The following is a 27,729-nucleotide window of genomic DNA, read 5'->3' as shown; positions in this document are numbered from 1 at the left end:
GAGATGTTTGAGGACAATGTGTGGTGTGAGGTGGTTTGATCGAGTGAGTAACGTAAGGGTAAGAGAGATGTGTGGAAATAAAAAGAGCGTGGTTGAGAGAGCAGAAGAGGGTGTTTTGAAGTGGTTTGGGCACATGGAGAGAATGAGTGAGGAAAGATTGACCAAGAGGATATATGTGTCGGAGGTGGAGGGAACGAGGAGAAGAGGGAGACCAAATTGGAGGTGGAAAGATGGAGTGAAAAAGATTTTGTGTGATCGGGGCCTGAACATGCAGGAGGGTGAAAGGAGGGCAAGGAATAGAGTGAATTGGAGCGATGTGGTATACCGGGGTTGACGTGCTGTCAGTGGATTGAATCAAGGCATGTGAAGCGTCTGGGGTAAACCATGGAAAGCTGTGTAGGTATGTATGTTTGCGTGTGTGGATGTATGTATATACATGTGTATGGGGGGGGTTGGGCCATTTCTTTCGTCTGTTTCCTTGCGCTACCTCGCAAACGCGGGAGACAGCGACAAAGTATAAAAAAAAAAAAAAAAAAAAAAAATATATATATATATATATATATATATATATATATATATATATATATATATATATATATATATTGGAAAGGATTACAATTTTGCCCGTGATCAAGATATTCCTATGAGTCCACGGGGAAAATGAAACACGATAAGTTCCCAAGAGCACTTTCGTGTAATAATCACATCATCAGGGGAGACACAAGAGAGAAATATAAGTTAGTTGATATACATCGAAGAGAAGCAGCTAGGACGCCATTTGGTAAACATTTCAGTGCACCCTCTTCTGCTCTCTCAACCACACTCTTTTCATTACCACACATCTCTCATACCCTTTCATTACTTAGTCAAACCACCTCACACCACATATTGTCCTCAAACATATCATTTCCATCACATCCACCCTCCTACGCACAACCCTATGGTTGCGAGGCCTGGGCTATATATATATATATATATATATATATATATATATATATATATATATATATATATATATATATATATATATATATATATCACATATTCGCCATTTTCACGCGTTAGCGAGGTAGCGTTATGAACAGAGTACCGAGCCGTAGAGGGAATATCCTCACTTAGCCCCCTTCTCTGTTCTTTCTTTTGGAAAAAAAAAAAAAAAAAACACGAGAGGGGAGGATTTCCAGCCCCTCGCTCCCTTCTCCATTAGTCGCCTTCTACGATATGCAGGGAATACGTGGGAAGTATTCTTTCACCCCTATCCCCAGGGATAATATATATATATATATATATATATATATATATATATATATATATATATATATATATATATATATTATTCCCTGTGCCACAGGCGGGAATCTACCGCTAGGCTATGGGTTCATATGTACTTTATTCGTATATATATATATATATATATATATATATATATATATATATATATATATATATATATATATATATAACGTTAATGGGATGGCCTTGATTAAGGCCACACCTGCCCGTGCCTTCTCAGGTAATATGAATAGTAAAGAATTGCCACTGTTCTCTCTCTCTCTCTCTCTCTCTCTCTCTCTCTCTCTCTCTCTCTCTCTCTCTCTCTTAGTACTGAGTTCCTCCCTCACCTGATCATAACGCAGTGTTACCAATTCAGACCACACAACACATTACAACCCCGTTCATGTCTCTCCCTTAGTCTCCCTCAGCTTCACACCCTCTCTGCTGTTCCCTGAGTCAGGCTCCCTCAGCGCTGCACTCTCCCTACTGTACACTGTCTCACGGCTCCCCTTTGACGCCCCCTTCTACCTGTTGCCCCAGACAATGTTATCCCTCATTTCCCTCTTCTCTCCAGCACAGACAAGAAGAATCGTCGTTATTTTAATCCCTGTCTGCCGGGATATCCTCTCCCTCACTCCCTGGAACCCTCATAAAAACTGGCCTCATATTAGGTGAGGAATTGCCTCATAATCCCCCGCCCCCTAAGGGAGCTGTAGCGTGACCTAATCTGGTGGTCTGGTCTAGCACTCTGACCACGAGAGATTAATCCTCTGCCTGACACGAAGGGGATTTCGTTGTTATGGTGGATTGACGGAAATCCTGCCATACAATCATGTAATCCCTTTAGTGTCATGGAACTAATCCTTCGTCTACGATGGCTGTTTTTATCTTATAGTGATGTTATATCTTATATATACATAGACTGAATATATGCCGGATATATTCAAGAAAAATACGAGAAAATAGTGAAAACATGTGGTAAGCATACGTGTGATCGATCAGGGCTGCTGGTCGTACAGATAAAATTCTAAATGATTTAATCCAATATAAAGGATCGCACTTGTTTACTGGACAACACAGGCATCATATAAGTTTGAGTGTAGATGAATAAGATTTAATACAGTGAATAAAGCTATAATGATGTGATTATACATTTATCATTAATCGCGTTAACCACATCTACCTAGCAAGCCAGACTTCATAATGATAGCTGATAAATGAATAGATCAGATAATAACCCATCCTACCTGTCTTTTCCTCTATGACAGTCTTTTCAACAACAGTTTATTCATAATGTTGAGGTAAGATATACTGAATGATCTCACGTATTTCCTGAAGCCACTGCAAGAAAACCAGAACGCTGAAATGACCTCGAACTTAGATTTCTCAAGCAGACGCGGACCACAAGGTGACCAGCTGAACCCCCTGGACAACTCCTGTGGATGATCCAGACCCAAATGTGACCACAGGAATATCTGGCTCGGGTTGTTTACAAAGACTCGGGGGGGGATTACATAACGAGACCAGGAGACGAAGATGACCTTGGAGGCAATTAAGGTAAGTTAGCGTGTGGGAGACTTGCTTGAGTGTTACACGAGGCTGTGCCACATCCTTGAGTGTTACACTAGGCTATGTCACATCCTTGAGTGTTACATGAGGCTATGTTAGTCATGGTTATACAGATAAAATAATTGGCTTGAACGTTGTAAGAATGTAAATGTTACATGAATTACATTTATGTACTAATGAAATGTGCACAATGTTAATAATGCAGTCATACAATAATGATAATACAGTATTATGTAATCTAATAGAATAATCCACCTCATTATTCATGAGAGTAACATTTATAAATATAACTCACTCTCTTCTAGAAGCATTATATAAATATAACTGTCTCTTCTTTATTGATGTCACCTTCAAAGTCTCTCTATAATTACTGATAAAGATTCTTCATGACGTATACTGTCAAAACCTACTGTATTGTTCTTGGTAATCATTAAAGACGATAACACAGATTCGTCATATAACATTACCACATAAACACTAAGGTAGCAACCATCTTCCAACGTACCGTTTTGATAAGCACTAAGGTAGCAACCATCTTCCAACGTACCGTTTTGTTGCCGATGTTTTTAACCCTACAGTTCAGTACGGCCGTCTTGCCCAGGAGGGCTGTCACGTTGGCCGACTCCTGGTAGTCGAAGTAGGGCTGGTCTGGCGGGTGCACCTCCTGCTGCTGCTGCTGCTCCTCCTCCTCAACGCCGTCTCCATCTGCAGAAGCAGCTCCTGGGACGCTGCTGCTGGCGACCCCACCTGCCCGCTGCCATACCTCCCTCCTGGCGTTCGTATCTCCCCACAGACACCACCAGCTCTATGATGACGGAGTTGGGTGAGGGAGAACAGGAGAGAGAGGAACTCTTAACCCATCTTCTTAAAGTAAGCTATATATATATATATATATATATATATATATATATATATATATATATATATATATATATATATGAAACACGATAAGTTCCCAAGTGCACTTTCGTGTAATAATCACATCACCAGGGGAGACACAAGAGAGAAATATAAGTCAGTTGTTATACAACGAAGAGACGAAGCTAGGACGCCATTTGGTAAACATGTGATTTTCCAAGACGAACTCATCAGGGGACCCCTACCCCAGCCACAGTTTGACATAGATGGAGAAGAGAAACTTTTGCAAATGTCTCGAGAATAGTTAATTTTTTTTTAATTTCCTACCACTTCCACCACTACTTCCCATTCTCTCTGTCGTGCATTCTAAAGCAAATGAGATTATTCTTCCGTGCCATTCTCTGTGTCTTTCATCCTAAAGAAAATGAGATTACCTTTCCCTCTTATTCTCTGTTTCTTGCATCTTTAAGAAAATGGGATTAAGTGGTTAGCCTGGGTGACAGGAGACCCGGAAGGGTGATGTATTGCCTGACGTCACATCCAACTAATGACTTCTTATTACAATACCTTTGTTCAACAACCAGCCAGCCACCCAGCCTTCCAGCCACCCAGCCTTCCAACCTTCCAGCCAGTCAGCCTTCCAGACACCCAGCCAGCCTTCCAGACACCCAGCCTTCCAGCCAGTCAGCCTTCCAGACACCCAGCCAGCCTTCCAGACACCCAGCCTTCCAGCCAGTCAGCCTTCCAGCCAGTCAGCCTTCCAGCCACCCAGCCTTCCAGCCACCCAGCCTTCCAGCCAGTCAGCCTTCTAGACACCCAGCCAGTCTTCCAGCCACCCAGCCAGCCTTCCAGCCACCCAGCCTGAGGCTGGAGTTGTGGCGTACATTCAGGCGCCTCTCAGTCACTAGGTAACACAGGTTTTACAGTGACTTTCATGAAGGATTCTGAAGCCCAGCAGATGCTGGTGTGCTGTAATGTTTGATTCACTGATAAGATCGTGACATATTGTCTTATGAGTTAACTCATTACTAACTCTGTTAACCAACTTTATTATCTTTTCTTCCCACAGAAGGTCAGAGCAGAGCAGTTGTAAGAGACAAAGCAAAATACCAGATTTAGGAAAATTAAAATCATATAGGTCACCTTGTCACGGTACATTACTTACAGTAACTTGTACATTTCAAATACATTTAACGTTTAATAGATAATCATCTAAACTGATTCATTTAGGAAGGTTTTGATAATACCAAATCGTGACGATTTCAGTCATGGTGATGTTTACAGCCGAAACATTTACAATAAAAAATTTTGTTTACACAAAAAATAATGTAAATAATTTTTGTTTAGCAATTTACTATTATTTTCTTATACAAACACACAGACACACACACAATATATATATATATATATATATATATATATATATATATATATATATATATATATATATATATATATATATCATGGCCAATATAATGTTCAAACTTCATCAGTCATAAGGACTAATCTTACCACTGTCACTATGGGGTCATCGACATTATCAGAGATCAGGAGTCGATTCTGTTACTGTCTTCATTACTATGAAATTTATAGGTACGAGTCTTGGCAGGAGTATTGTGAGACTGTCGACCTTACCTGATCCCAGAAGGGGAGCCAGTAGTGTCACTATCGTCGAGAATCTCATTATCTTCACCAAAGTCAAACCTCTGCGACCAGAAAGAGATTAATGTGTTAATATGACAAGTATGGTAATGATGATTATACTACTATTACTACTACTGCTACTGCTACTACTACTACTACTACTACTAATTATACTACTCTTACTACTACTGCTACTGCTACTAACTACTACTACTACTAATAGTAATGATATCAATAATGATAATGAAAATAACCAATAATAATAATAATAATAACTTTGCTGACAGGACGATATATCATGGACATATATACATGAGAAGTGGAGAAAAGATTTGGAAGATTTATATAAGAAATGTTGTTATACCAATACATTAAAGCAATATGATAAGATTCTCAGAAAAGAACTTCAGAAATATAAGACCCAATTCTTGGACTACTTAGAGATACAGGAAAAGTTGTCGTGGGGAAAGTATATCGTTGTCTCAGTCCTGAACTATGAGGAATACAGTGTGAAACTAAACGAATATATAAGAAAAAGTTTCATAATATTGTGAACCACGGAGGAGGGAAGACTTGATACAGCGGGTGAGGGTGGGGTACTACACCTTACACGGGTACATAACCTCACAGTATAATGCTGTAAGATACAGCAAGATCTGAGGTACAGTCACAGTCTCAGTGTGTTCTCGTAACCACAAGATATTGGCTTCCTGAGTTGAATGCCTGAAGACTGGCCTGGCTCGTCTTGGCTACTGGCCAGGTGTGTTGCCGTGCTCAACATTCTTTCTGGAGACACACATGTGGGAGATGTAGTTAGCATGTGTTGTGGTGTGAATAGTTCAAGGTCTTGTGTAAACTGGTGAAGGAATATGGGAATCCCGGTCTAGATGACTGATAGGGAGTCGAAGTCTCTGCTTCAAGTAGATCAGATACACAGCTCACAAATGGAATACGACACGAGAGAAAGAAGAGATGAAAGGTAGTGATGTCGTTGTAGACGAGACAGACAGTCTGCTGGCTCCCCACTCCCCCGCCTCTCGTGTCCTCACCCCACGCTTATCCTACACAACACAGCGCCCAAGTTCAAGAACCTTCCCCCACACGTAAGCTCCACATTCTGTTTTCCATCTCCCCCCCGCCTCCTCCCCCTTCATGTCTTTCTCTCTCTCTCCTTATGTCATTATGAGGCGAGGTACCCATTAGAGGGGCAGCCAGCCACTAAATATTCCAACTAGTTTCGTGTTTCCAGGTTCCCGCCTCTGGATAGTAAACAGAGAGGCCCCAACATATTCCCCTGGAGGGGTCGGAGTGGCCCGGGCCTCCCCCATACAGGTGAAGATCGGAATGGTCGAGGCAACTCATGGCTCGTTGGGAAGAATCTTGTCCATATTAGGTGTGATTCATTTTTAGAATAGTTTCTGTGGCCTTGAAGGAGATAGTGTGTGAGAGCAAAGGGTTTGGTGAGAGGAGATAGAACTCTATATGGTCATATATGTGGTTTCGGTGCATTACACATGACAGCTAGAGACTGAGCGTGAACGAATATGGCCTTTGCTATCTTTTCCTATCGCTCGCGGAGGAAGGGGGGGTGCCATTTCATGTTTGGCGGGGTAGCGACGGGTATGGATGAAGGCAGCAAGTATGAATATATACATGTATATATATATATATATATATATATATATATATATATATATATATATATATATATATATATATATATGTTTCAGTATGTATATGTGTGTATACGTTGAAACGTATAGTTGTGCATATGTGCGTGTATGTACATACATGTGTATGTGGGTGGGTTGGGCCATTTTTTCGTCTGTTTCCTTGCGCTACCTCGCCAACGCGGGAGACAGCGACAAATAATATATATATATATATATATATATATATATATATATATATATATATATATATATATATATATATATGGAGAGAAGGACAAATAAAGAGGCAGGTAGGGACAGGGAAGAGGTAAGCCAATCTATCATAACGAGATCCTCACATTTAGTCTGTTGATGTCAATGTATTGAAATATTTTCTGTAAAACATAAACACGTTTGAATACTTGTGTCTGCTGTTATGATGACCTATAACTAGGGCTGCCAATAAGCCTGGATAACTAGTCATTATAAGTTCATAATGAAGAAAACTCGAGTTATCTTTCTCTGATATTTCTGTTTTGTGGTGTTGGTATTTATACCACAGTAGACGGTCTACCACAAGGATGTGCTCAGTTGTGGTGGTACTGACTTATTCGCAAACTGCCCTACTGGATTGTCCTCTGCTTACATCAACAATACCCATCATGACCTCCTTGGTTACATCTATGATAAGACAGAACGGTCATCCCCTGACCTCTTGTTGCCGCATTCGGTCAAGGTCAAACCAGACTTGCAAAATTCCTTCTTGGCAAATCGTAGTGGATGATCATAAATCTTCACCAAGAAAACCAGGCTCTCACTTCTGCTTCCCCCCCCCCCTTCTCTCTCTCTCTCTCTCTCTCTCTCTCTCTCTCTCTCTCTCTCTCTCTCTCTCTCTCAACAGATCATCAAATTTCCATGTCTGTACCCTCTTTACCGACAGGCTGTGGGGCCATACAACCTCTGGTCAACCCTAACCCCTGTTCCTAAGGCCACCTAGCTCCTGTTCCCCCTAAGCGCTCACACAAACATCCTCACACCCATTTCTCATTCCCCTCGTCAGCTGACCTCACCTCTCCTGCTTGGTATTTCTGCTACATATGACCTGCTGCTGTTTATATGCAAAGTCTGTGGACGTCTTTCATCTCGTCTTGCATACATCAGTGCGCGTCAAAATGTTTATGTGTTCCCTCTCTATGAATTTGTGAAATGAATTTTTCTTTATAGAAATTAGTTATGAATATATATAAGAGGCTTTGAGACTAGGAAGATAAATTCGTTAGGTATTTGTTATTCGAGACTTTATGCAAAGAAGTGCAATGGCCAATATCACTAGAAATATTCTTCCTCGAAACATCATAACTACGTAAATGAATTTTAGTTGGAAGACACTGTACCACTTGAATCTAACCCTTTTACTTTCGCAGTATCATTACAGGCGGTAAATAATCCTTTAGATTACCTCTATATCACTTCCAGAAGGTATTTCACCAAGGCTGGGGCAGTGCAATTGCTGTTACTTTCCGTCGGGAGAGGTTGCGACATTTTACCATTGCTGTCAACCTTTAATTTAGCTACCCCTTGGAATATATCGAACCGGAAATTCAGACGCTGAAGCCATTTGAAACTGTACAAAAAAAATTCATGGATATTCAAAACCTTTACAGTGATATTCAAAAATATTTTTTATATTCATTAAAGTACTACTCCCAAAGATAAATCTATTTCATTTTCATGAAATATCAGTATTTCCCATTTTCTTCCTGAATAATCGACCTCTTGTATATTGGGCTGAAGCGATATATATATATATATATATATATATATATATATATATATATATATATATATATATATATATATAAGTTTATTCTTAAACATATGTATAGCACTGTTTCCAACCACTCATATGCTAATTTGCAATTCATTCCATATGATCACAATCTATTGAAGAAAAGCTACTTCACCTCATTCCAGGTGAACCGTTTGCCCTCGAAATTTGTCTCCATAACTGTGGGTGAAATGAACGAATCAAATCTCAAGTAGCTTGTTGCACTTACTAGATTCAAGTCGTTTCGTAGCATTTGCTATGAAGGAACCAACTTGATAGCTGGAAGCTGTGCTATCTTCATTCTGTCTGTATCGTTTTTAAGAAGTTTGATCAAAACTGAACACAATGCTCAAGATGGGGACAAATTAATGAATTGTAAATAGTAGGATGATTTCCCTTGATGAAAACTCCAAGGTTCAACCAAGGATTCCAAAGATTCTATTTGATCTTTTCACTGCTCTTGTGCACTGCTTACTTGGCTTTAGGTCAACAGAGATTATTACATCCAAGTCTTACCTCATTTACTTTCTCCAGTTCAACAGAATTCATACTGAAGCTTCCCTATTCGTTTTTACTACCGATATGTAAAACTTTGCACTTATCGATATCAAAATTCATTTGGCTCCTGTGAGTTCAGTCCATCAGTTTGTCTATGTCATTTTGAAGCTGAAGACATTCATTTGTAGACTTATTTCCCATTTTAGTATCATCAGCGAATTTTGATGTCTTGCAATGTAGCCCATTATCAATTTAATATACGTGAGAAAGAGCATTGGTCCCAAGACCGATCCTTGTGGCACACCACTTGTTACGTCTAACCATTCTGAGGCTTGACCATTAATCACAACTCTATGTTTACGACCAGTTAACCAATCATCTACCCACCGAAGTGTAACACTATCAACATCATGTGACTTATTTTCTTACTAGTAACCTTTGATGTGGAATCTTATAAATGCTTTTTGACAACTTAGCTTCCTCAGTTGTTGATTTCTTCTCTTGTTTTCTTTGCATTCTATCTCGTCTGATGAATTCTTCCTTGGTATTCTCAATCCTTATCTTTATACCTAAAACATATAATGACATAATTTTCCGTCAGTCATGTAATTCTCTACTTATTCATCATACCACAACTTTCTATTCTTCCTTATCATACCCTCAATCTCTACTTCATCCGGGTTACAGTTTAACTCTGTTCATTACTTACTGTACTCTCACTCCCTATTCATTCTTGACTATATTCTCACTTGTTCAAAATTTCTTCTTTATCTTTCCAGAAACTCTCACCTCTCCCAGCCTCTCCCCATCATCTTCCATCACAACATTCAACATTCCATCCCACCTGCCACCGCTTCAGCCGGCTTTCCATCACTCTCTCCCAATCTCCATCACTCCATTTCCTCGTCTTTTCCGGTTTCCATCTCGACGCACGAAAACCATCTCACTTTTTTTTTTTTCCAGAATCCCCCGGTATATCTCGCAGGCTCTCCCTTTCTTGTACTCTCCTTTACACCTCTCCCCTAAACCTCTTCCTCACAACTTTCTCCACCGCCTCTCCTTGACACACATCTCCCTCACACGTCCCCCAACACCTCTCCTTCAACCCTTTCCCCTTACCACCCCACGCCTTCATATCTTGTTACTAAAAATTTCAACTAGTACTTCATCTAATGGAAAATGAATGGGTAGCATACACATTTTACTGAATGAATTCCTTGTTTAAGTATCGAATAATACTTTAACTTCTAAACCTAGTGATTAAGATCAACAGTACTATCAGTGATTACATGAAACAACCTAATAGGTCGTGTTGATCACTGAATACATTTCTTTATCATTCTAATAAAGTAATAACCAACTTCATCATGATTTTTCCTGTGAAACTAATGCATTCCCTCGTGGGGTCTGCACAAAATTGAATTTACAAAGTCTGTACTGTGAAGGGTTCTCAAAATTTAATGTTAATTCTCTCATCTTTTAGTCCGCTTGACACGGTCATTTGTTAACGTTCTCACTCCCTGGAGTCTGGCACCAATTTTATCCCTGATTTCAGGCTTGGATATTGATCCAGCCTTTATGAGCTCCTGTTTGTCCCTTATCAGCCAAGGTCCACCTCCACAGAGCTTCTCCTCTTCCTTTAATGCTCAAGGTACTCCTCAGCTGAGGTCCTCCACTTCCTGTGATGTCTGTGTCTCTGTCACTCTCTGTATTTACATGTTTGTAAGCACGTTTTGTACAGTAAGGGGAGGGGGTTCTACTCTAGTGGGGCCCCATCTCTGGAACATTCCCTACCAGTGACAGAGAGATAATACAGGAGGTGATCACGCACGGAGACACACAATGGAGAAGAAACTACAGGAGGCAAAGCATCAGGCTACGAGTGAGGGACACAAGAGCGCCAGGAATGCCTCCATCGTGAGACTATTGGGGAAGATCGAGTGTTGTACGAATGAGAGATGGTTCATATGGTAGAGACACTTCTTAAACAAACTCATGAATCTTTCATATTCAAATAGGGCAAAGTGTCAGTAAAAACCAAGTCATGGGAGTTGAAGAACCCAAGAGGAAAAGTCGGAAAAATTGAGGTCATGTGGGAAGAGCTGAACACAGGATGACCTATTCCCTGTAGGACGGAGGAGTGTGGGGGAGGGACGTCCGCGAGAAGGTTGAGGTGGATGCGACGTGGCTCATGAAGGCTACCCACACAAGGCTCATGGAACAGATACCATTCACCATGTGTGTGTCTCCTCAGGTAGACTCCCGATATCTATCTATCTATCTATTTATATATATATATATATATATATATATATATATATATATATATATATATATATATATTTATATATCTTTTCTTTCTTTCTTTCATACTATTCGCCATTTCCCGCATTAGCGAGGTAGCGTTAAGAACAGAGGACTGGGCCTTTTAGGGAATATCCTCACCAGGCCCCCTTCTCTGTTCCTTCTTTTGGAAAATAAAAAAGAAAAAAAAATTGAGAGGGGAGGATTTCCAGCCCCCCGCTCCCTTCCCTTTTAGTCGCCTTCTACGACACGCAGGGAATACGTGGCAAGTATTCTTTCTCCCCTATCCCCAGGGATAGGGGAGAAAGATATTTATATATATACACAGATATTTATATATATACATACTTTATTATACTTTGTCGCTGTCTCCCGCGTTAGCGAGGTACCGCAAGGAAACAGACGAAAGAATGGCCTAACCCACCCACAAACACATGTATACACATACATGACCACATATGCACATATACATACCTATACATCTCAACGTATACATATATATACACACACAGACATATACATATATACACATATACATAATTCATGCTGTCTGCCCTTATTCATTCCCGTCGCCACCCCGCCACACATGAAATGACAACCCCTTCCCCCCGCATGTGCGCGAGGTAGCTCTAGGAAAAGACAACAAAGGCCCCATTCGTTCACACTCAGTCTCTAGCTGTCATGTATAATGCACCGAAACCACAGCTCCCTTTTCACATCCAGGCCCCACAGAACTTTCTATAGTTTATCCCAGACGTTTCACACGCCCTGGTTCAATCCATTGACAGCACGTCGACCCCGGTATACCACATCGTTCCAATTCACTCTATTCCTTGCACGCCTTTCACCCTCCGGCATGTTCAGGCCCCTATCACTCAAAATCTTTTTCACTCCATCTTTCCACCTCCAATTTGGTCTTCCACTTCTCCTCGTTCCCTCCACCTCTGACACATATATCCTCTTTGTCAGTCTTTCCTCACTTATTCTCTCCATGTGACCAAATCATTTCAAAACACCCTCTCTGCTATCTCAGCCACACTCTTTGTATTACCACACATCTCTCTTACCCTTTCATTACTCACTCGATCAAACCACCACACACCACATATTGTCCTCAAACATCTCATTTCCGGCACATTCACCCTCCTACGTACAACTCTCTCTATAGCCCATGCTATATATATATATATATATATATATATATATATATATATATATATATATATATATATATATATATAAACCTAAGAAAATAATCAATCAGGTGGAGTAGTTTTTGACTACTAGAAGTTATTTAAAGAGAACAAGATGTTGGCAGACGAACCCACTGAATGTGTATGACCTGGTGATCAACAACCTGGGTAAAGGGCCGTGTGTGTGTGTGAGTGGACCAGCCTCTCCTGCACCGTCACAAGGTCCCTGATACTGACCCCCAACACATGAGTGATGATGAAGCGAGACGTCCAAAGCTGGGGTCAGAGAACACTCTGGAGATGGTGTGGAAACTACCTAACACGGAGGGAAGAGGGAACAGATGTGAGGAGGGACCTCCCTCACATACACACACACACATTCATTCCTTTTTCATATCATCTAAACGTTCCCAAGACTGTCTGACACTGTGATGTATAAAGAGAAAATAAAAGATATCATTCTGTTGTATTTAGCAGACTACCAGAAGAGCTCCATATAACTGTCTTTCTGTCGTTGTAAATGAAACCTAAACTATATTCACCCACGTCATACCTACAACACCAGTGTTGTAGAACCCCTTCAAGCGCACGTCATACCTACAACACCAGTGTTGTAGAACCTCTTCAAGCTTGATGAAATACACATTAACGAATAACGTTGTAGGATTATAGACTTAACTTGTACATTCATGATAAGTGGGTTTATAAGTTGACTTCAAATGTTCCCTGGCTGAGCTATGTCGTTCTGTTGCAAAGCCAAATGTGTCCATCACGAGCGTCAGAGACTTTGAGTCCATGGGCTGGAGTGTGAGGGAGGCACTGATGATGGATGTCTCGCGGCTCCATCATCCCTCCCTCTTTCTCTCTCTCCCTGACACCTTTAGTGATGGCGTTTATTGAAGTGTGTGTGTGTGTCAGGGAAAGAGAGACCGGGAGAAGGATAACAGAACAGCAGTAGACAGACATATAGAAAGATGAGTCATTAGCATTATGCTCTGGGTTGACTATCCCACAACGAACCCCTCCTGCCTGACTGGATGATCCACACACTTGCAAACTTGACCAAAATATCGACCCCGCGGGCCACTTTACGGCCTCGGTTGCCAGTTTGGCGTTATAAATCTCGTGAATTTTCGAGTCATGAGTTTCCATCACTACTCGCCCTTCCCAGTTGCCAGGTTTGCCGTTATATAACTCAGCGTGTTAACTACTCTCGAGTTACCATTATTAAACTTAATGGTGATTTGAATACGATTTCATCACAAAGTCCAGATGCCAGTGAGAGAGAGAGGACTCCACCACAGCAGTATGATATCGTAATAGGTCATAAAGAAACGATGAAGCCCAATAGCCATTTTTGGAGCGCTAATTGAAGTGGTAATAAAAACAGGTGATTTCTAGGACACCCGAGTGATGGGTTTACCTCGTCACTGATGTAAACTGACCAGCAATTTATCCTATACTGATGTAAACTGATTAATAGTTTATCCTATACAGATGTAAAGTGAGTAATATTTAAACTTTCACTGATGTGAATTGATCATAAGAGTAACTTTGAATGATGTCAAGTGATTAATGGTTTAATCGTCTCTAATATAACGTGATAGAGAATTAATCCCTTGATGGTGTAGACTAATTGATCAAAAGATGGAATAGACACCCAGGCTGGTGATTAATGATGAAGAGACTGGCTTAATGGATGCAGGGGACCTGGTCGTGTGGTATAGGGGGAGGGACGGAGGGAGAGAGAGAGACCTGTGAAGGGACATGTCCCCAGCCTGTGGCCAGAGTCCCACATCATGGAGGAGAGAGGAGTGAGGGGTGACCTGATCACAAAATATAAGTTTTTTTTTTAAAGACTGATGACGTATACAGTGAACAGTTCTTCGAGAGATGTAGGAACAGAACAACCAGAGGACATAACACAGAATTAAGGACCTTGTTAAGAAAAATGTGAAGTTCTTATATTGTATGTAAGATTGGTGGATGAATGAAGTGGCCGAGGATATGGTTAATGCAGACACCATACATGTATGATATACAGGATGCCCATGAGATGGATCTCCACCAATGTAGAACCACCCCCTCCCCGTGCAGTATAGCCAGGCACAGCTGCAGTATAGCCAGGCACAGCTGCAGTATAGCCAGGCACAGTGTAAACGTCCATTAATTCCAGCTCGGGTTTAGATCTGTCATATCCCCCGATGAACAACAATGATCGGTAAGGTCTAAGTCATCGAACGAACAGTGATGCATGTCGCCCTTATGAACCGTACACGTCTGTGTACACGCGCGCGCGCTCGCTCGGAGGCGTGGGACCGGGCACATGCCACTAGGAAGGCGTGTATTGGATGGGAATTTAAAATTGGATCAGTCTTGTAATCCCTGACTTCTACAGTACCATTTATATATTATTTACGACACAATTTACCAACAATCTGTCTCAGTCAAACCTAAGCTGACCTGGTTTTCAATGACCTGTCTCAGTCAAACCTAAGCTGACCTGGTTTTCAATGACCTGTCTCTGTTAAACCTAAGCTGACCTGGTTTTGAATGACCTGTCTCAGTTAAACCTAAGCTGACCTGGTTTTTCGTCGTGTAAGACTGACGTCGACCCCAGGGTGAGAGATAATGGCTCTGAGGTGAACACAGGAACAGCAGTGTGCATGACACACCATAACGTGTACAATAATCTGGTGTGACAGGAATGCGGACGGTTTACGTCTTGAGCACGACGGTACGACCCTTGTGCACGATGGTACGACCCTTGTGCACGACGGTACGACCCTTGAACACGACGGTACTACCCTTGAGCATGACGGTACGACCCTTGAGCACGACGATACGACCCTTGAGCACGACGGTACGACCCTTGTGCACGACGGTACGACCCTTGAACACGACGGTACTACCCTTGAGCATGATGGTTCGACCCTTGAGCACGACGATACGACCCTTGTGCACGATGGTACGACCCTTGTGCACGACGGTACGACCCTTGAACACGACGGTACTACCCTTGAGCATGACGGTACGACCCTTGAGCACGACGATACGACCCTTGAGCACGACGGTACGACCCTTGAGCACGACGGTACGACCCCTGAGCACGAGGATAAGACCCTTGAGCACGACGATACGACCCTTGAACACGTGTGCATGGCGGTACGACCTTTGAACACGTGTGAACGACGTACGACCTCTGAACACAATAGTACGACCCTTAAACACGACGTTACGACCCTAGACTATCATGGCCTGACCTTTGACCTGGTCTTTAAATGGTTCAGGACGTATGCTCATGAGACTCACACAGCCGAAATCAGTGGGTCTATGTATAGCTGGGAGGAGAGGATATAGCCTTTATCTCGATGTGGTATAGAAAGGTGAGCCTGCTGCTATATTCAGCGGTCCAAAGCGTTCGTGTCTATATATTGCTGGTCATCGCACGGAGGGGGGGTGGATGAGCCAACGAACTGACGTGCAGCAACGTGGAGCAATTTTTTTTCCTGCCATGTATAGCTCTCTCTCTCTCTCTCTCTCTCTCTCTCTCTCTCTCTCTCTCTCTCTCTCTCTCTCTCTCTCTCTCGTACACCAATTTCTCACTCAGCTGAGCCATACTATGACATGGTAGTGAGGGATCTCTCACGTCGAACGACCTCTGAGCTGGACGACCTGTGGCACGACACAGTGGCAGCCGACGTGGAGGACAGCAGCAGCAGCAGCAGGAGGAGGTTGGGTGGGTGAGGGAGATGGTGATTCATAACGAGTAAACAAACTCTGGACTCGACCATACAGAGAAGGTCGTACCCTCGAGATGAACTGTCGTGACCTTATGGTCAAGGGTCGTACCGTCTGTTAAGAGGTAAACATTTGACAAACTAAATGTTTTATATATATATATATATATATATATATATATATATATATATATATATATATATATATATATATATATATATATATATCATTCATATTTTTTATTATACTTAATCGCCGTCTCCCGCGTCAGCGTCGTAGCGCAAGGAAACAGACGAAAGAATGGCCCAACCCACCCTCATATACACACACATACACACACACATATATATATACACACATAAACATACATATACATACACAGACATATACATATATGCACATGTACATATTCATACTTGCTGCCTTCATCCATTATTGTCGCCACCTCGCCACACATGAAATGACATCCCCCTCCCCCGCATGTGCGCGAGGTAGCGCTAAAAAAAGACAACAAAGGTCACATTCGTTTACACTCAGTCTCTAGCTGTCATGTATAATGCACCGAAACCACAGCTCCCTTTCCACATCCAGGCCCCACAAAACTTTCCATGGTTTACCCCAGACGCTTCACATGCCCTGGTTCAATCCATTGACAGCACGTCGAACCCGGTATACCACATCGTTCCAATTCACTCTATTCCTTGCACGCCTTTCACCCTCCTGTATGTTCAGGCCCCGATCGCTCAAAATCTTTTTCACTCCATCCTTCCACCTCCAATTTGGTATCCCACTTCTCCTCGTTCCCTCCACCTCTGATACATATATCCTCTTTGTCAATCTTTCCTCACTCATTCTCTCCATGTGTCCAAACCATTTCAACATACTCTCTTCTGCTCTCTCAACCACACTCTTTTTATTACCACACATCTCTCTTACCCTTTCATCACTATTCGATCAAACTACCTCACACCACATATTGTCCTCAAACATCTCATTTCCAACACATCAAGCCTCTTCCTCACAACTCTATAGCCCATGCCTCGCAACCATATAACACTGTTGGAACCAGTATTCCTTCAAACATACCCATTTTTGCTCTCCGAGATAACGCTCTCGCCTTCCACACATTCTTCAACGCTCCCAAAACCTTCGTCCCCTTCCCCACCCTGTGACGCACTTCTGTTTCCAAGGTTCCATCCGCTGTTAAATCCACTCCCATATATCTAAAACACTTCACTTCCTCCAGTTTTTCTCCATTCAAAATTACCTCTCAATTAACTTGTCCCTCAACCCAACTGAATCTAATAATCTTGCTCTTATTCACATTTACTTTCGGCTTTCTTCTTTCACACACTTTACCAAACTTAGTCACCAACTTTTGCAGTTTCTAACCCGAATCAGCCACCAGCGCTGTATCATCAGCGAACAACAACCGACTCACTTCCCATACACTCTAATCCACAACAGACTTCAAACTTGCCCCTCTTTCCAAAACTCTTGCATTTACCTCCCTAATCCCCCCATTCATAAACAAATAAAACAACCATGGGGACATCACACACCCCTGCCGCAGATCGACATTCAATGGGAACCAATCACTCTCCTCTCTTCCTACTCGTATACATGCCTTACATCCTTGGGTAAACCTTTTCACTGCTTCTATCACTTTACCTCTCACACCACATACTCTTAAGACCTTCCACAAAGCATCTTTATCAACTCTATCATATTCCATCTCCATCTCCATAAATGCTACATAGAAATCCATTTGTTTTTATAAGTAATTCTCACACACATTCTTCAAAACAAAACACGTGATCCACATATCTTCTGCTACTTCTAAAACAACACTGCTCCACCCCATTCTGATGCTCGGTACATGCCTTCACCCTCCCAGTCAATATCCTCCAATACAATTACCCAGAAGTACTCACCAAACTTTTGCCTCTGTAGTTTGAACACTCACCTTTATCCCCTTTGCCTTTGTACAATGGCACTATGCATGCATTCCGTCAATCCTTAGGCACTTCACCACGATTCATACGTACAGTGAACATCTTTACCAAATAATCAACACACGTCATCCCCCCCCCCAACTTCTTAATAGATCCTACTGCAGTACCTTTTAAACCCGCCGCCTTGCCGGATTTCATCTTCCGCAAAGCTTTCATCACCTCTTCTCTCTTAACCACACCATTCTTCCTGACCCCCTCACTTCGCACACCATTCTGACCAAAACACCCTATATCTGCCAGTCTATGATCAAACGCATTGAACAAAACCTTCAAAATATTCAATCCATACCCTTCTTACTTCATCACTACCTGTTATTACTTCCCCACTTGCCCCTTTCACCTATGTTTCCATTGGTTCTCTTGTCTTACGTATGACATTTCCCTCCTTCTAAAGCATCTTTTTTCTCCTTCACTAACACGTTATTTCTTCATCCCACCATTCACTACCTTTTTAATCTGCCCACCTCCCACCTTTCTCATGCCACATGCATCTTTTGCTCATGCCATCACTGCCCTAAATACTTCCCATTCTTCACCCACTCCCCTTGCGTCATTTGCTCTCACCTTTTGTCATTGTGCACTCAGTCTCTCCAAGTACTTCCTCACACATGTCTCCTTTCCAAGCTCACTTACTCTCACCATTGTCTTCACCCAACATTCTCTCTTCTATTTTGAAAACATTTGCAAATCTTCACCTTCGCCTCCACAAAATAGTGATGAGACATCCCTCCTCCTGCCCATCTCAGTATACTGATTTCCAAAAGTCTCTATTTTACATACTTATGAATAAATACGTAATCCGCTAATGCCCTTTCATCATCTCTCTACTCACATGCGAATATTAATGTATCTCTCTCTTTTTAAACCATGTATTCCCAATCTTTTTCAGCACACAAATCCATAATCTCTTCACCATTTCCATTCATAGCATTGAATACCCCATGTACACCAACTATACCCTCATTCTCTCCATATTTCCAAACCATTTCAACACACCCTCATCTGCTCTCTCAACCACATTTTTTGTTTTTCCACACATCTCTCTTACCCTTACATTACTTACTTGATCAAACCACCTCACACCACATAATGTCCTCAAACATCTCATTACCAGCCCATCCACCCTCCTCCGCACAACTCTATCTATAGCCCACGCCTCGCAACCATATAACATTGTTGGAACCACTATTCCTCAAACATAACGTTCTCGCCCTCCACACGTTCTTCATCGCTCCCAGAACCTTCGCTCCCTCTCCCACCCTGTGACTTACTTCCACTTCGCTGCTAAGTCAACGCCCAGATATCAAAAACACTTCACTTACTCCAATTTTTCTCCATTCACATTTACATCCTAATTAATTTGTCCCTCAACCCTAAACCTAATAACCTTGCTTTTATTAACATTTACTCTCAACTTTCTCCTTTCACACACTTTTCCAAACTCAGTCAACAACTGCATTTTCTTACTCGAATCAGCCACCAGAGCTCTATCATTGGCGAACAACTGATTCACTTCCCATGTCCTCTCATCCTCAACAGACTACGTATTCGCCCCTCTCTCCAAAACTCTTGCATTTAACTTCCTAACCACCCCATCACACACCCATGATGCAGACCAGCCTTTACTGGGAACCAATTGCTCTTCTCTCTTCTTACTCATATACATGCCTTACATCCTTGGTAAAAAGTTTTCACTGCTTGTAGCAGTTTACCTCCCACACCATATATTCTGAAGTCCTTCCACAAAGCATCTCTATCAACCCTAGCATATGCCTTCTCCAGATCCATAAATGCTAGATAGAAATCCATTTGTTTATAGAAGTTATTCTCATACACATTCTTCAATACAAACAACTGATCCACATACCCTCTACTACTTCTAAAACCACCCTGTTCCTTCCCAATCTGATTCTCTGTGCATGTCTTCAGACTCTCAATCGATAATCTCCCAAACAGTATCCCAGGAATAGTCAACAAACTTATGCCTCTGTAGTTTGAACACTCATCTTTATCCCCTTTGCCTTTGTACAATGGCACTATGGATGCATTCCGAAAATCCTCAGGCACTTCACCATGATCCAAACATACACTGAATATCCTTACAACCGATCAACAACACATGTCATCCAAACCCGCCGCCTTGCCGGATTTCATCTTCCGCAAAGCTTTAACCACCTCTTCTCTCTCTTAACCAAAACATTTTCCCTGACCCTTTCACTTCACACACCACCCTTTCCAAAACACCCTATATCTGCTACTCTAGCATCAAACATATCCAACAAAACCTTCAAAATACTCAATTTATTTCCTTTTTACTTCATCACTACCTGTTATTACTTCCCCACTTGCCCCCTTCATCGATATTCCCCTTTGTTGTCTTGTCTTACGCACGTTATTTACCTCCTTCCAAAACATCATTCTATTCTCCCTAAAGTCTAATGGTACTCTCTCACCCCAACTCTCATTTGCCCTCTTTTTCAATCCATGCAACTTTCTCATAACCTCCTGCCGCTTTCTTTTATAGATCTCCTAGTAACTTCCACACCTTACTTTCAAGTATCGTCCAAAATTCTCTCTTTTCTCTTTCACTAACAACTTTACTTCTTCATCCCACCACTCAGTACCCTTTCTAATCTACCCACCTCCCACCTTTCTCATGCTACATGCATCTTTTGCACGAGCCCTCACTGCTTCCCTGACTACATCCTATTCCTCACCCATACCCGTCACGTCATTTGCTCTCACCTATTGCCATTATACATTCAATCTCTTCTGGTACTTCCTCACACAAGTCTCCTTTCTAAGCTCACTTACTCTCACCACTCTCTTCTCCCCAACATTCTCTATTCTTTTTTGAATTCCTTTACAAATCTTCACCTTCTCCTCCACAAAATAGTGACCATACACCCACCCAGCTGCCCCCATCAGTACACTGACATCCGAAAGTCTCTCTTTTACACGCTTACAATTAGTACTAATCTAATATTCTCAGATGATCATCTCTCCTAGTCACATAAGTATAATTACGTATATCTCTCTTTATAAACCAGGTATTCCCATTCGCCAGTCTTTTTTCAGCATATAAATCCAAAAGCTTTTTACCTTTTCTATTCACAACAATGAATACCCGATGTACATCAATTCTACCCTCAACTACCAATCTACTCACCTTCGCATAAAAAAATCACCCATTAGCACAACCCGGTCTCGTGCGTCAAAACTGCTGTAACACTCATTCAGCTACTCCCAAAACACTTGCCTCTCATGGTTTTTCTTCTCATGATCAGGTGCATAAGTACTGATAATCACCCATCTCTCTCCATTCACCTTCAGTTTTATCCAAATCAATCTAGAAATTACTTTCTTACACTCTATCACATACTCCCACAACTTCTTCTTCAGAAGTAGTGCTACTTCTTCCTTAGCTCTTGTCCTCTCACCAACCCCTGACTTTACTCCCAAAACTTTCCCAAACCATTCTTCCCCTAAATATATATATATATATATATATATATATATATATATATATATATATATATATATATATATATATATATATGAACGCTCATACACACATATATACATACATATACATATGTATACATATATACATACTTATACATATCTATACATATACACATACATATACATACACATACACAGACACATACATACATACACATGATACATATTCATACTTACTTACCTTCATCCTTTTGCGACGCTACCCGCCCCTGAGGAACAGTATCGCTAACCCCTACTTCAACGAGGTAGCGCCAGGAAAACAGACAAAAAAAGGCTACATTCGCTCACACTTAGTCTCTACCTATCGTGTGTAATGCACCAAAGCCGCAGCTCCGTATCCACGTTCAGGCTTCACAAATCTTTGCATGGTTTGCCCCAGACGTTTTCCATGCCCTGGTTCAGTCCATTGACAATACGTCGACCCCGGTATACCACATCGTTATAATTAACTTTATTCATTGCACGCCTTTCACCCTCCTATATGTTCAGGCCCTTATCGCTTAAAATCTTTTTCACTCCATCCTTCTACCAGCAGTTTGGTCTCCCCGCTTCTTGTGCCCTCCACCTCTGACTCAAATAACCTCTTTGTCAATCTTTCCTCACTCATTCTCTCCATATGTCCAAGCCATGTCAACACACCCTCATCTGCTCTCTCAACCACACAGATTTTGTTTCCACACATTTCGCTTACACTTTTATTACTTTCTCGATCAAAACAACTCACACCACATATTGTCCTCAAACATTTCATCTCCAACACATCCATCCTCTTCATACAACCCTATCTATTGCCCATGCCTCGCAACCATAAAATATTGTTGGAACTACTATTCCTCCAAACATACTCATTTTTGCACTTCGAGATAACATTCTCTCCTTCCACACATTCTTCACCGCTCCCAGAACCTTCGCCCCTTCCCTCACCCTGTGACTCACTTCCGCTTCCTTGGTTCCATTAGGCTGCTAAGTCCACGCCCAGATATCAAAAACACTTTACTTCCTCCGATTTTTCTCCATTCAAACTTACATCCCAATTAACTTGGCCCTCAACCCTACTGAACATTATAACCTTGCTCTTATTCACATTCACTTTCAACTATCTCCTTTTACACACTTTTCCAAACTCTGTACCAACTTCTGCAGTTTCTCACTCGAATCAGCCAACAGAGCTGTATCATCGGCGAACAACAACTGATTTCCTTTCCATCTCCTCTCATCCCCAACAGACTATATATTCGCCCCTCTCTCCAAAACTCTTGCATTTACCTCCCTAACCACCCCAACCATAAGTAAATAACAAATAACAATGGGGACATCACACACCCATGATGCAGACCAGCCTTTACTGGGAACCAATTGCTCTTCTCTCTTCTTACTCATATACATGCCTTACATCCTTGGTAAAAAGTTTTCACTGCTTGTAGCAGCTTACCTTCCACACCATATATTCTCAAGTCCTTCCGCAAAGCATCTCTATCAACCCTATCATATGCCTGCTTCAGATCTATAAATGCTACATAGAAATCTATCAGTTTATATAAGATATTCTCACACATTCTTCAATACAAACCCCTGATCCACATATCCTCTACTACTTCTAAAACCACTCTGCTTCCTCCCAATCTGATTCTCTGTGCATGTCTTCACCCTCTCAATCGATACCCTACCATACAATATCCCAGGAATAGTCAACAAACTTATGCCTCTGTAGTTTGAACACTCACCTTTATCCCCTTTGCCTTTATACAATGGCACTATGAATGCTTTCCGACAATCCTCAGGCACTTCACCATGATCCAAACATACATTGAATATCCCTACCAACCAGTCAACAACATATGTTATCCAACCCGCCGCCTTGCCGGATTTCATCTTCCGCAAAGCTTTCACCACCTCTTCTCTCTCTTAACCAAAACATTTTCCCTCACCCTCTCACTTCGCAAACCACTCCATCCAAAACACCCTATATCTGCTACTCTAGCATTAAACATATCCAACAAAACCTTCAGAATACTCAATTTATTTCCTTTTTACTTCATCACTACCTGTTATTACTTCTCCACTTGCCCCCTTCATCGATATTCCCCTTTGTTGTCTTGTCTTACGCACGTTATTTACGTCCTTCCAAAACATCTTTTTATTCTCCCTAAAGTTTAATGATACTCTCTCACCCCAACTCTCATTTGCCCTCTTTTTCAATCCTTGCAACTTTCTCATAACCTCCTGCCGCTTTCTTTTATAGATCTATTAGTCATTTCCACACCTTACTTTCAAGTTTCGCCCAAACGTCTCTCTTTTCTCTTTCACTAACAACTCTACTTCTTCATCCCACTAGTCAATACCCTTTCTAATCTTTCCACATTCCACCTTTCTCATGCCACATGCATCTTTTGCACAAGCTCTCACTGCTTCCCTGAATACATCCTATTCCTCACCCATACTCGTCATGTCATTTGCTTCATCTTTTGCCATTATACATTCAATCTCTTCTGGTCCTTCCTCACACAAATCTTCTTTCTAAGCTCACTTACTCTCATCATTCTCTTCTCCCCAACATTCTCTATTCTTTTTTGAAAACCTCTACAAATCTTCACCTTCGCCTACACACAATAATGACCATACATCCCCCCAGCTTCCCTAATCAGTTCACTGACATCCAAAAGTCTCTTTTATATGCCTATCAATTAGTACTAATCTAATATTCCCAGTTGATCATCTCTCCTAGTCACATACGTATAATTACGTATATCTCTTTATAAACCAGGTATTCCCATTCGCCAGTCTTTTTTCAGCACAGAAATCCAAAAGCTTTTTACCTTTTTTTATTCACAACAATGAATACCCGATGTACATCAATTCTACCCTCAACTACCAATCTACTCACCTTCGCATAAAAAAATCACCCATTAGCACAACCCGGTCTCGTGCATCAAAACTGCTGTAACACTCATTCAGCTACTCCCAGAACGCTTGCGTCTCATGGTTTTTCTTCTCATGACCAGGTGCATAAGTACTCATAATCACCCATCTCTCTCCATCCACTTTCAGTTTTACCCAAATCAATCTAGAAATTATTTTCTTACACACTATCACATACTCCCACAACTCCTGCTTCAGGAGTAGTGCTACTCCTTCCTTAGCTCTTGACCTCTCACCAACCCCTGACTTTACTCCCAAAACTTTCCCAAACCATTCTTAACCTTTATATATATGAACGTCCATACACACATATATACATACATATACATATGTATACATCTATACATACTTATACATATCTATACATATGCACATACATATACATACACATAAACATACATACGTACACATGATACATATTCATACTTGCTTACCTTCATCTTCTTCCGACGCTACCCGCCCCTTAGAAACAGTATCGCTAACCCCTACTTCAACGAGGTAGCGCCAGGAAAACAGACAAAAAAGGCTACATTCGTTCATACTTAGTCTCTACCTATCGTGTGTAATGCACCAAAACCGCAGCTCCGTATCCACGTTCAGGCTCCACAAATCTTTGCATGGTTTGCCCTAGACGTTTTTCATGCCCTGGTTCAGTCCATTGACAATACATCAACCCCGGTATACCACGTCGTTCCAATTCACTCTATTCCTTGCACGCCTTTCACTCTTCTATATGTTCAGGCCCCGATCGCTTAAAATCTTTTTCACTCCATCCTTCTACTTCCAATTTGGTCTCCCCGCCTCTTGTACCCTCCACCTCTGACACAAATAACCTCTTTGTCAATCTTTCCTAACCTATTCTCTCCATATGTCCAAATCATTTCAACACACCCTCATCTGCTCCCTCAACCACACACTTTTTATTTCCACACATTTCGCTTACCCTTTCATTACTTTCTCGATCAAACCAACTCACATCACATATTGTCCTCAAACATTTCATGTCCAACACATCCATCCTCTTCATACAACCCTATCTATTGCCCATGCCTCGCAACCATGAAATATTGTTGGAACTACTATTCCTTCAAACATACTCATTTTTGCACTCCGGAATAACGTTCTCTCCTTCCACACATTCTTCACCGCTCCCAGAACCTTCGCCCCTTCCCTCACCCTGTGACTCACTTCCGCTTCCTTGGTTCCATTAGGCTGCTAAGTCCACGCCCAGATATCAAAAACACTTTACTTCCTCCGATTTTTCTCCATTCAAACTTACATCCCAATTAACTTGGCCCTCAACCCTACTGAACATTATAACCTTGCTCTTATTCACATTCACTTTCAACTATCTCCTTTTACACACTTTTCCAAACTCTGTACCAACTTCTGCAGTTTCTCACTCGAATCAGCCAACAGAGCTGTATCATCGGCGAACAACAACTGATTTCCTTTCCATCTCCTCTCATCCCCAACAGACTATATATTCGCCCCTCTCTCCAAAACTCTTGCATTTACCTCCCTAACCACCCCAACCATAAGTAAATAACAAATAACAATGGGGACATCACACACCCATGATGCAGACCAGCCTTTACTGGGAACCAATTGCTCTTCTCTCTTCTTACTCATATACATGCCTTACATCCTTGGTAAAAAGTTTTCACTGCTTGTAGCAGCTTACCTTCCACACCATATATTCTCAAGTCCTTCCGCAAAGCATCTCTATCAACCCTATCATATGCCTGCTTCAGATCTATAAATGCTACATAGAAATCTATCAGTTTATATAAGATATTCTCACACATTCTTCAATACAAACCCCTGATCCACATATCCTCTACTACTTCTAAAACCACTCTGCTTCTCCCCAATCTGATTCTCTGTGCATGTCTTCACCCTCTCAATCAATACCCTACCATACAATATCCCAGGAATAGTCAACAAACTTATGCCTCTGTAGTTTGAACACTCACCTTTATCCCCTTTGCCTTTATACAATGGCACTATGAATGCTTTCCGTCAATCCTCAGGCACTTCACCATGATCCAAACATACATTGAATATCCCTACCAACCAGTCAACAACATATGTTATCCAACCCGCCGCCTTGCCGGATTTCATCTTCCGCAAAGCTTTCACCACCTCTTCTCTCTTAACCAAAACATTTTCCCTCACCCTCTCACTTCGCAAACCACTCCATCCAAAACACCCTATATCTGCTACTCTAGCATTAAACATATCCAACAAAACCTTCAAAATACTCAATTTATTTCCTTTTTACTTCATCACTACCTGTTATTACTTCTCCACTTGCCCCCTTCATCGATATTCCCCTTTGTTTTCTTGTCTTACGCACGTTATTTACGTCCTTCCAAAACATCTTTTTATTCTCCCTAAAGTTTAATGATACTCTCTCACCCCAACTCTCATTTGCCCTCTTTTTCAATCCTTGCAACTTTCTCATAACCTCCTGCCGCTTTCTTTTATAGATCTATTAGTCATTTCCACACCTTACTTTCAAGTTTCGCCCAAACGTCTCTCTTTTCTCTTTCACTAACAACTCTACTTCTTCATCCCACTAGTCAATACCCTTTCTAATCTTTCCACATTCCACCTTTCTCATGCCACATGCATCTTTTGCACAAGCTCTCACTGCTTCCCTGAATACATCCTATTCCTCACCCATACTCGTCATGTCATTTGCT

The 27,729-nt window shown here is 41.5% G+C and overlaps 1 protein-coding gene across 1 annotated transcript in view; it reads right to left on the bottom strand.

Annotated features, from left to right (window-relative positions):
* LOC139746150 (uncharacterized) overlaps positions 1-27,729 on the bottom strand; it is a 52,614-nt gene that overhangs the window by 13,381 nt on the left and 11,504 nt on the right. Inside the window, exons 2-4 of the mRNA XM_071657015.1 lie at positions 9,754-9,893; positions 5,338-5,408; positions 3,392-3,647 (exon numbers count right to left, since the gene is read on the bottom strand). Of these exons, the coding sequence (XP_071513116.1) occupies positions 3,392-3,647; positions 5,338-5,408; positions 9,754-9,893 (467 nt within the window). The remainder of the gene's footprint in view (positions 1-3,391; positions 3,648-5,337; positions 5,409-9,753; positions 9,894-27,729) is intronic.

This window comes from Panulirus ornatus, chromosome 64 (genome assembly GCF_036320965.1).
Source record: "Panulirus ornatus isolate Po-2019 chromosome 64, ASM3632096v1, whole genome shotgun sequence".
In the NCBI taxonomy this organism is placed as follows: domain Eukaryota; kingdom Metazoa; phylum Arthropoda; class Malacostraca; order Decapoda; family Palinuridae; genus Panulirus; species Panulirus ornatus.
This window is presented reverse-complemented; position numbering and strand designations above follow the sequence as displayed.